Raw genomic sequence first — 12,122 nt, 5'->3', positions numbered from 1 at the left:
TCTCTGTGCTCGGTGTAAACCGAATTTCTTTAAGCCTCAACGAGCTCATCTTATAAAGACTACTTCTCCTTTTGAACGTTTGAGCGTTGATTTTAAGGGGCCTCTTCCTTCAACGACTCAAAATCGATATATATTTACTGTTGTGGATGAGTTTTCAAGGTTCCCTTTTGCTTTTCCTTGTGCAGATGTATCAGCTGCTAGTGTTATCAAATGTCTGACTCAACTTTTTGTCATTTTTGGGATGCCTGCGTATATCCATTCGGATCAGGGAAGTTCTTTTATGTCTTCCCAGTTGAAGGAATACCTTCAGAGTCGGGGAATCTCTACTAGTAGAACTACCCCGTATAATCCCCAGGGTAATGGACAGTGTGAACGATACAATGGGGTGATCTGGAAGGCAGTTATGTTGGCTTTGACATCCCGGAACCTTAAGAATACACAGTGGGAAATGGTACTGCCTGATGCCCTGCATTCCATTAGATCATTGCTTTCAACGGCCACTAATGTGACCCCCCATGAAAGGCTCTTTAACTATCCACGGAGATCTACTACGGGATATTCGGTACTTTCATGGCTTACTATGCAGGGACCTGTGCTGCTTCGACGCCATGTTAGATTGTCAAAATATGATCCTTTAGTGGAGGAGGTGGAGCTGTTGGAGGCAAATTCCCAATATGCTCATATTCGATTCCAAGATGGGAAAGAAAGTACTGTTTCAATTAAAGACTTGGCTCCTTGTGGTGGCCAGCCCTCTTCTGAGGATATTAACAATAGTCATGATTCAGATAATGTGGATGTCGTTACAGATACTACGAATATTTCCAATCCTATTGCAGATAATTATACTTCTATTAGTCAGCCTTCGACGGATGTTCATGACCGTCCCAGTTTACCTCCTGATGGGATTTCCAATCCGGAAACCGTTGATAATCGGGATATGGATAGCCTTCCTGCAGAAGATACTTCTGTGTCTCCTGGTGTGGGAGGGCAAGGAATTTCACCAGGGTTAAGAAGGTCGACACGAAGATATCCGGTCGACCGATTGAAAATGGACTTTTAAATTGATAGTTTAAAATTGTTGAAATATTATATTTGTATTGTTTTAGTCGAGAGATATTTAACACTTATGTGTAATGTTATTACTTGTTGCTGCTCACTTAGTATTGTGTCATGTTGAATAGTTTTATTTTTGTCTGTGCATAGTTTTAGTTGTAAATAATTAATTATAAATTGTAAAGGTTATTTAGGTTGGAGTATATTTTAAAAGGAGGGGTGAATGTGGTGATTATTCTTTATGTTTAGTAAGAAGTATTGTAATTGGTTGTTTGTTTCCTGCCTCTGAGATATATGCTGTAAACTCATTGGTAGTTGATGTCATGTGATTTGTGGTGGCCATCTTAAATTCAGTTCTCTACAGCCTTGGTGGGGACTGGGTGTTGAAAGATGTGCTACTGGATTTTTAAAGTTAATAAAGCCTAGATTAAAAAGGCAAATCTACTCTTTATTTCAACTCCCCAGTACCACGAGCGCCCAGCAGGCAGAACTGTCTGCTGTGGCGTATGTGGTTACCCATCCCGAAGTTTTCCCTACCCCGTACACGATTTGCTCAGACAGCATGTTTACATGCAATTCGTGTACCGAATACCTGGCCATCTGGTCCCGTCGCAGATTCACTTCCGCGGATGGGAGACCCTTGGTGGTAAAGCCCCTGCTGGAGAAGATCCTGGCAGCCGTGGGGGAGAAGGGTGAGGTCTTCATCCACAAGGTGAAGGCTCACTCCTCCACAGAACCTCGCAGTCAGGGGAACCAGCGAGCTGACGCACTGGCAAGAGAGGGTGCCCAGACCGGCATTTTCTGGGACCCCTACGGGTCCGGACCAGTGGCAGCTGTAAAAGGCAGGGATGGGATCCAGAAGAGTGTAGGGGTAGCGCTAGCCCCGGACCTCAAATCGGTCCAATCTCAGGACCCTGCCCTGAGAGGGGTATTTAACGCAGTTAGCGAGGGGAAGAAAATGGAAGGCCCGTATGGTGCAGCATCCCTGTCCATAAGAGAGGGAATGCTGTTTAAAGAAGAGCAGTGGGTGGTGCCTCAGCAGCACCGGAGGGAATTCCTTCAACTGGCCCATGAGGGACCAGGAGCAGGGCACCCCGGGCCTGAGGTCACCTGGCAGCGGGTGGAACAAGCAGGATGGTGGCCAGGACTCCGGGAGTTTTGCGCGAACTGTCTTGTGTGCGCGGCAAATAACCCTGATCCTCACAGGAGGAAGGTGCCGATGAGACACGTTAGGAGGGTAGAGGGACCATGGCAGTCAATCCAAATTGACTATATCGGACCCTTACCCGCCACCCAGGGAGGCTATAAGTACTGCCTCGTTCTGGTGGACGTGTTCTCTAAATGGGTTGAAGCCTTCCCCTGCCGAACAGCCACAGCGTTAGGGACTGCGAGAATCTTGGTGCGGGAGGTGTTCTCGAGATGGGGACTGCCCCAGTTCGTGGAATGCAATCAGGGAAGCCAGTTTACCGGCCAAGTAATGCGGAACACCCTGATGCTGCTTGGGCATTCAGGGGAAATGGCACGTAGCCTACAATCCACAGTCATCGGGGATTGTGGAGCGGATGAACCGCACCTTAAAAGAAAAAATGAGGAAAGAGATAATGGGTTCGCCCCAAAGGTGGGCAGAAGTCCTGCCTCTTGTCCTCATGGGGATCCGCTCCAGCCAGTCGAACAGTACGGGGTACTCTCCGCATGAGCTCATGACCGGGAGGGTCATGAGAACCCCCACCCATGTCCTGGCCCCAGTCCTAACGGAGGGGCAGCTAAGGGAGGTGAATCGGGACAAATTTGCCCGCACGCTCCTTGAACGCCTCCAAAGGATCTATGAGGGGGCCGCAGGTAACATGGGGAGGCAGCACCAGGGAAATAGGATGCTGCTCGAGCCCAGTAAAACCCATCGCTGGGAGGTAGGGGATCTAGTGATGGTAAGGAACTTCGCCCGTGTGGGGAGTTTTGAGCCACTTTACATGGGTCCCTACAGCATCGTAGATCAGGCCAGCCCCGTGGTGTATGCGGTGAAACTGCCCCGGCGCTCAAAATGGTTTCACATCAATCAATGTAAGCTGGTTAAGCCGGAGGCAGGGAAGCAGGCAGCGGGGGCTGAAAAAGGCAGCAAAGAATTAAAAACTGCAGGGGAGCTGCAGCCGCAGGTCACACAGGCTGGACGAGCAGCCTGCGTGAGGGGAGGAGTTGTCCCGTCCACACGGGAGACTCCCCCATTGTTCTGGGACCCAGAAGGGGAGGAGCCGGAGGTCCTAGGTCCTGTCCCTGGTCACCCAGAAGGGGAGGAGCCGGAGGTCCTAGGTCCTGTCCCTGGTCACAAGGAAGCCGAGTCGGAGGACGAAGGTCCCGCCCCCGACTGCGGTGAAGGGGAGGAGCCGGAGGTCTTAGGTCTTGCCCGAGTGCAGCATTAGAGAGGTGGCGTCTGGGGGCGGAGACTCTCAACCTGGAGTCCCAGGAAGCGGGGAGGTGCCTGCCGCTGGCCCAGAGCCTAGGGAGGCGGAGCCTGCGGGAGGAAGCCCACAGCCGGCAGTCGTGGGGAAGCCACGGACTGCAGCCAGGGCCAAAACTCCAGCCAAGGGTCCGACCTACGAGGAAGCCTCATATGTGGTGACCCTTAGATGGTCAAATAGAAAACCGCAACCGAAGAAAGTTTGGTCGCCGGTTTTCACAAGAGGGACCCCCCGGAAGAAAGCTGCGAGAAGTTTAAACGGTCCACAGCCAGCAGCCGCGGGCTGCCAGGGACCAGCAGCTGAGACCGATGTGGGAACGCAGCAGGGGGAGGCCTGCGACGGTCCCCCACAGATTATAAGCTGGCCGCCCGAAGACGGGCGGCAGATGTATATATTTATATAGTTTTGGGTAATAAGGTTTAGTTTATTGTAATTTTAGAAAATAAGTAATGTGGTCTTCTGGAAGCATGGTAGCACTTTGGAGCGGTAGAATGTGGCAAGTTTTAAGTGAGCTAGGGTCGCGGGACCCACTCACCCCGCACCCAAGCCGAAGAGCCCAGGGAGCCCGGCTCGAAACCTTTTTTTAATCTCTCCGCCAGATCATAACAAGATGATGCCAGTCGGAGGCATCATCCTCGCGGCCCTGGTGGGCCTCAACGTTGCCTGGAGAGGAGAAATGGAGGATCACCGTATCTTTGGATGCTCCGGGGAAACTGCGCCTCTGGCCCACGATGGGCAGGGCCTGCACGAAGCAGAGGAAGTCGCTGGGTACACCCACGAGGGCAACTGGCCCGGATGGCTGGGCTCGAACGCCACGAAATATTCAAGCGAAACTGGCTTCACATACGGGGCGGTCTCTTTGTCGTGTCCTCGGATCAAGATCCAGGCCACGTGGATCAGTGTGACTGTGGGGAAACGTATTTGCCTAACCTGCAGGGGGTACGTCCCCCTGGATAGGTGGTGGTGGCTCAGGAAACTGAGCAGGAACATGGGGAACCCCAGAGGAAAGTGGGAAAGGTTAGGGAACAACACTCACTGGACTATCACAGGGACCCAGGGAGGGTTGACAGTGTGCTGGGATAAATGGTGGGAACCCGATCAGGGGATTTGTGTGTGTAATGTGGGGTTCAGAGAAAGTCTGCCCCACAGGTGTTTCCATCATTTTCCACAGCCAGTGGCAAGATAACGGGAGGGGGATAGACTGGGAATCGCGCTTGGACGCATGCGCGGTCCCCTACTCCCCAATCGCGGTTAATGCCACTGAGCTAGTGACCCGCCCCCGACAGCCCCTGCCCACGACCCAGACACCACGGACGGTAGCAGAGGGATGCCCCACCACCACCAAGGGACCAGGGAACGGGTTAGTATTAGTTCCCACTGACCAAATGGCCTATCAGGGGGTCCATTACGCAGTGGCCTCGGTCATCCTCAACCTGACCGAGGTGCACCTGCCGGAATGGTGCCCCGTAGAGACGGCAAAGCTGTATCAGGCCCTGCTGAAAGAGACCCTGCAGATGTTTTACGAGTTTGACTTCGCGGGGGTCAATAGAACCAAACTCTACACCGAGGGCCACAAGGAATGGGAGCAATTGGGGAGACAAAGAAGGGGCGCCGTGAATGACTGGTTCACAGGGTTTAACACTGGGTCGTCCATCATAAATAGTATGGACGACATCGAATTGCAACGGCAGGTTAACGGGTTAAAGACCCAGTTGAGGGGGATCCTCACGGACGAAAATCGGGTGGTGGGTTCGGAGCTCCATGAGGACCAGGCTATGACTCTCCATTTAAAAGAAATCATAGCAGAGCTGCAGAAGCAGGCTCGGACGGTCAACGCTCTCATTAGGGAGGACAGGAACGCCTCAGATCAGGCTGCCCAGAATGAGGTGTGCGTACTATATGGAGCATGGTTGCTGGGCGAGGGCCGCAGCAATCTGGAGGACTTAAAACAGGGTTTGGTCCCCTCCTGGATCAATAACAAACACCTCGCAGCCCTCCACCTCTGAGAACGCGTCGAGTCCGTGCCAGCTCCGGCTCGCTTCTGAGGCCTACCCAGTCCCGGTGAACTGTGGTCGCTCCAACCACACCATCATGGGGGTCGTCGTGCGGATCCCAGTAATGAGTAGGGCGGCCCGAACTGCGCCGGTGTATAGGGTGGTGAACATTGGAGTCATTCGGGGGGGAGCACACGTCCGTTTCGCAGAGGTCCCACCCTACGTCATTAAGTGGGAGCATGCTATGACGGGGACTGACCTCTCGGGGTGCCGTAGCCGGGGAGCACACATAATCCTGTGTCCCCAGCACTTGAATGCCTATTCAACACCACAGTGCGGGTTCAGTTCTGCTGACGCTAAGCCTATCAATTGCACCATGGAAGCCATGGCACAGGACCATGTTCCCCCACAGTTGGCATACATAGGAGGTGGGACATATTGTGTCGCCACCGCAGCGTCTCACTACCGGCACGGACAGCACAGCTGGTGCGCGGTCAGTGAAAGCAGCTTCTGTTTCAAACCCGAGGCAGTAGTTCAAGTGGCACAGCTGCGGATTATCCCGATCCCTGAACCATCCACTGTTCACCTCACTGTCAAGGAGAACTTCATCGATCTCCAGAAGTACGTGGCCCACTTTGGTTTCACAATTCCCCCTCTCCCAGAACATTTAACCGAACTGCTGAAAGCAGTTACTGTCTCTCAGAAGCACTTCTTTACTTTAGAGCAGAAAACCACCGACATAGGGGCAAAAATCCAAGACATAGTGGTTCCACCATGGTGGGACCTTTTTGATAATATAGAGATCCCATCATGGGTCAGACTGGCTTCCCACGTCTTAATGGTGTGCCAGGTAGGGATCGTTCTGTACCTGGTCTGTGTCCAGTGTAGGAGGAAGGGACACGACAGGGAGTTCCCTAGTCAGCGGAATTGGCGGGGCCACTATGTCAGCATAAACGGGGACTCGCCCGTGTAGCTAAATGTTTTTATTCCATCTGTTTTTGGTGTATTATAACAAAGATTGTGTTGCGTCGGGATATGACTCTAAGGTGAGTCTGTACATAGCATAAATGTTTCTCCGGTAGGGGATATCTACTCAACTCCGTTTTCGGGATGAGGAAAGTGCGTGTGCGAGGTACACTCCATAGTCAGGTAAACTACGGGGAAGGTCAGTTTGGGGGGGGGGGGGGCGGGGGCGGGAACGGATTTATGCTCACCCTAAAACATTCATGATACAAAAGACGATTTGAGATGTCCATTGTATCACAGGGGGGACTGTAGGATTCGCAAATATCCAGGAAAATACAGTCTACATTGTAAAACCCCTGAAATGGCCACATTTTATGAACACAAGATGGAGTTGGCAGATCACATGACTCATTTCAGAAGGACATACCACTGCAGTATCTTAAAGAAACCTGAGTCACCACCGATTAGAAGATTCCAGAACTGACTGCAATTGATATGGTAAAATGGTTACAGTAGTAACGAAGTCAAAACAAAAGTATTTACACCTCAAGGTGTGTTAATTGCTAGCAAAACGCAAACCCATCTCTGAAATCGCAGAGCACAGACAAAACCTATTATCTGTACCAAACTCAGAGGGACACAGGACAGATCCCATTAGTTTCATTTACAAGACATTAAAATAAAGTACCCGCTTTTGTCAAAGCAGCCTGCCCATTACTTTAACAAAAGAAAACCCCTGATTTGGCGCCAAGATAAGGGCAAGAAAACAGTATAATTGTTGGGGGAAAAGAGACATTAAAAAAAACACCGTTTCACACAGACACGAGGTCAAAGGCAGAGCGAGTGGAGAGGTTCGATTACGGTTCGAGGAGCACGGAGGGCCTACAAGTTCGAGCAGGAGAGCAGGTTCAGGAGCCGGTCCCATAAGGAAGATTGGAGATCCCGGACGATACAGGAGCACCAAGGTCAAGGACAGTTTTAAAAACCCTGGTGAGCATAGAGGCCCAACTCCACCTAGCTGATCTAGTTGAGGTATACTGTAGAGACGGGAGGGTTTTTAATATTAAGGGCTTTGTAATTCGGGAGTGTTATTCATCCTTCGTTGTGCCGTGCGCTTTCTCCACCCCCGTTTTATTATATCGCTGATCTAGAATTGATGTATTATGATAGTCAAAGTAACTCGTGTGTTAAATTTTAGTTCCCATTGAGAGGCGTGTTCATGATTTTTGTCTGCATTGTTTCTTCATTCTCTGTGTTTTATTCTCCTTAAAAATAAAGATACCTTTGATTTAAAACTTACCTTGTCTCACCTGATCCATTTGTCTTCCGAGTCACAAGTTGTGCCAACACATCAAGGTGGTCTGGCAATAAGCCCAGTGTCTAGAACCGGCGAGGGGGGGAGCGCTTCAGAACCGCTCACGAGCAGTGTGAAATCGAAAACCGATCTCGCACACCACAAGCTCGTTAAAACGACCCCTTACAGGGTCGGAGGGATGCAAAAGTGCGGTGTGGAGGTAAGTGATGCGTGCAAGTGTGGAGAGGTAAGTATGTGAGGTGAGTGGAAAGTGATAGAAAATGTTTACTCACCTTTGTTTCTTCCTGCGAGCTTCAACAGTTGGGGAACCGGAGACTCTCGCATCTCACCGGCAGAGATGACAGATGCTGCTGCATTCTCCGATGTAACAGCCATCTGATTTCTGTTCACAAGAGGTTTGATGAGCCTTGAATACAAGAACTCATCAAACAACAGAGAATGTCAGTGTGTGACAGCTTCACAGAGCTGTCAAACGATGACTATTCATGTCAAAAATTTCCTTAATTGGCCTCAATTCTGCTGGGCAGGCTTAACAAGGTCAATCAAGGTAAAATAGCGTGGGTTGGCCGGACGTCGATGGAGGCAGGACTAAAGCCCGACAAGCAGCAGTCCCGCCTTCAATGCACCCCCATTGGCAAAATCACCTCCTAGCAGAAGGTTGGCATATGTGTGACCCCTTAGTATGGGCTGAATTATGAACAGATATACGTCACTACTGTCCATAGAAAAATGAAACTGTTACAACGACCAAGTCAGATCCCATCTTGGTTCATGTTGCAAGGAGTGGTCCCAACCCATTAGGCTATTTCTTAACTGGTACAAACACACTTGTTGTCTGCAGCAAAATCAAGTCAACTGCATCAGGGCTGCAATTAAGTTCCAACCAGCTTCAGGGAATCTGATCAGCAACTGATTTGACAAGCCAAGTGACTAATTGATGACAATTATCAATAAAGTGTACTCTTTGAATTTCAGTTTCATTGCACTGGCAAGAGATAGGTTACAAATGGGAGGTAGGTGATGAATTCTGGAGGTTAAGGTCCAAAGCAGGCTGAAGACTGTAAATTTCTCAAATAACAGATGAGACAGCAGGAGGTGAAAAGTAACTGAATACAAAATAAATCATGGGCAATCCCCAGCAGTGCACTTGTAATTCTATCTATAATGAATATAAGTGCACATAGGTACCATTTGTAACATGATTTTGGTAATTAATAAGTTAAACATAAAATAAGCAGCCCCAGGGTTTCTTAATCAAATTATTTTTATAATAATCAACTAGTCCTATGCATCCAACTTATAGAATTTAGTATGTCCTTTTAAGAAACTAGTATGTACACAATCTCATGAATATTACCTAATATTACCTGTTCTGAAGAGACTGGTTAATTTTCTCAAATTCTTTATGTATTTCCTTTCTAATTCCATTACGATCTTTTTCAATTGAAAAGCCAATGCCTTCCAGTCGCTGTGTAAAAACAAACATGGTTTGATACTACATTGTAAGTTGTCTAGTCACAAGAAAAAAAATCAGACCAAGTAAGGGAGGGGAAAAAGTCAGATGAATCACAACATTTAAATCTGGTAACCCATATATATTAGCTAACGAGTATGCATGAAATGATGAAAGCTATTTAACAGATTTTTAAAACCAGCCTGCTTAGATCTCATTGAGCACAGATGAATGAAGCACCCACAGAAGGAGCAGAAGTTCTTAACTGCGGCAATCAGAATCAGAAACAGACATTTTAATTTGTTTTCACAGCACCTGGAGATTTTCATCTTAAAAAAAACATACCACGGAGGCAGAAAATGACACTATTACTATTAAGTGATAAAATTACAAGATTTGTCATGCGATACGACGCCATGGTAAATGACTGCATTTTAAGAGGTGAAAGGTATAGATAAAATAGCTGAAAGCAGAATCTCACCAAGTTATAACCTATATATCAGGCTGTCAAGTTGACTGCAGCTAGATTGCACAACTGAGAAGCCTCAAGAAAGGCCGGAGACAGAAGATTTCCCCCTTTCTAGGAAATGGATTCCTATCAGTACGTAATATTAACAATGAACTGCTTTAAAAAAAACTCAATAATTTGGTTACTGGAGACGAAGTTAAGTACAGATACAATAGCATCTTCAGTTTATAGAACATCATCTTCAGTTAAGTTGAAATCCTACAATCGTGTGAAATCCAGATAGAAAGGAGCGGTCAAGAGGTTACTGTTAAAAATACTTTTTTTGTTTTCACTCAATTTTTGGGGGCGGGGAGAAATAAATTTCAACTTTTCCTGGAATTTGAGCCAGATTTTATTCACCTTGTTGAAATGCAAATTTGTGCAGTCTAGCTTAGGTGAGGCAAATGACTACTCATTCTGTCTGTTAATGAATTTTACAAAGAAAATCATCCAATTTCTTTAAATAGATAGATTACCATCCGAAACTATAATGTATGTTTAATTTACTAGATCATCAGTAAGGTCTGTTCATTTTTGGCACCCATGGTTAACTGCTTACAAAGATTATTTTTGTTTTAGATTTGTTTCCTTCTCATCACCCAATACAAGTGACAACCAGTAGCCCATAAAATTAAGCATGCTTGAACCACAGACTGCTTCAGTTGCCCTTAATGGTCTCATCGAAGACAAGATTCAACTCAACTTTCCTCCTCACCCCAAACATTGAATAGCTTCTTACTGTACAGAACTCAGTCTACTCATGCACTGTAAAACCTCAGAACCAATGTAAATTTGAGAGAGGCAGCCTATGCTTCTCAAGTGCAACACATTTAGTCTGAATTTTGCTATATTACCCAACTACACCCCTCCAGTGAATGTTGCACAGCACCATCACCCAATTCAGCACCCCTAAATTAGCATGATGTGTATTTGTGCTCGTCTACACAACATGCTAACTGAGACTGCATTACTTTAAAACAAACTTGTACAAGTAAAACAGACTGCTGCATATGATTTTTTTCATTTAATATTTTATATGACTGCTACCTTGGCATCTTAGACCTCCTGGGCTTCAGCATGGCCTTTAATACAATTGATCATTCCATCCTCATTTACTATTGTTCCTCAATGATACTTCTCTGCAGCACTATCTCTCTTTGTTCTATTCCACTTGACTAAATTAATCTGCAATGGATTCCCTTTTCACCCATAGTCATCCCAGGGTGCCCCAAAGCACATTTCCTTTACCTGTACACCTCCCCTTGGCAGCACCATCCACAAATATGGGGTCAGCTTTCATAGTATGGCAATACCCAATTTTACTCCACCCTCAATTCCACAACAGATGCAATCTGTCCGATCACTTATCAGAAATCGAGACTAAAAGGTTATTCTGTTCAACTCCCAATAGAAAATTCCCAGTCAAGTGCCAATTCCATCTCGCTGCTAGCTTATCTTAAACCTGCTGCTGTACAACCTTGGTGTCCTGTGTTGACATGGAGGCGAGCTTCAAACCCTATATATGGCCGACCACCACTGCCTCTGGATCACTCATGGTTTCTTCACCAAATCCATCATCCAAACCTTCATTAACTGAACGCATGATTTCTCTCATGCTTTCCTTGCTGGCACCCTAGATTCAGCATTTGCAAAATGCAATTTATCCAGGCGCTACTTTCTGTGTCACATTTCACATACCCATCATCTTGCCCTTGCCGAGCTCCAGTGGTTCCCTGGCCCTAAGCCCATCAAATTCAAAGTCCGCATCCTAATGTTCAAATTCCTCATCGTACCCTTGCAATCTTCCCAGCTCTACATCCCAGCATGCACGCTCAGTTCATCCAACTCCTGGATTACAGCAGGTCCCTTTTCCTGCTAATGCACTATAATCAGTAGAGTTTTAGTCTCCTGCATTCTGCAATTCACTTCCCAAACTTACTTTCTCCCCATCTTCAAATGCCTCCTCAAAATCTCACATGATTAATTACTGCAGCTTTGGGATGTGAAAGGTGCTATATTAATGCAATTTGTTCCTTAAGCTCAAAATAAGGAGCCAGGGGTTGATGGAGTCTGATCAAGTTCAGTGGAATATTAAAACAAAATGAAGGGGCGGGGCGGGAAAAGGCAAGAGAACGAACAAAACTAAACTGCAAGCCTCTGGGAGGATTAGAAAAGAAACACGAAAAGCAGCACTGTAAAGACAGAATAATGCTGCCTGCTTGATGCATATTGTAAAATAAAAATGACAGTGCAAGTGCTGGAAAGCTGAAATACTGAAATAAAAACAGAAAACACTGAAAATACACAACAGGTTAGTCAGCATCTATAAAGAGAATAGATAAATGATGAAATGGACTGTGTACCTTACTTCAGAACTGAA

General features: G+C 47.2%; 1 protein-coding gene across 1 annotated transcript in view; it reads right to left on the bottom strand.

The window, feature by feature from the left end:
- Window positions 1-12,122, bottom strand: part of rnf17 (ring finger protein 17) — a 236,879-nt gene that overhangs the window by 163,038 nt on the left and 61,719 nt on the right. Inside the window, exon 10 of the mRNA XM_085998300.1 lies at window positions 9,149-9,249. Within this exon, the coding sequence (XP_085854426.1) occupies window positions 9,149-9,249 (101 nt within the window). The remainder of the gene's footprint in view (window positions 1-9,148; window positions 9,250-12,122) is intronic.

This window comes from Somniosus microcephalus, chromosome 10, assembly GCF_052327205.1.
Source record: "Somniosus microcephalus isolate GS21.2 chromosome 10, FLI_Smic_1.0, whole genome shotgun sequence".
In the NCBI taxonomy this organism is placed as follows: Eukaryota; Metazoa; Chordata; class Chondrichthyes; order Squaliformes; family Somniosidae; genus Somniosus; species Somniosus microcephalus.
This window is presented reverse-complemented; position numbering and strand designations above follow the sequence as displayed.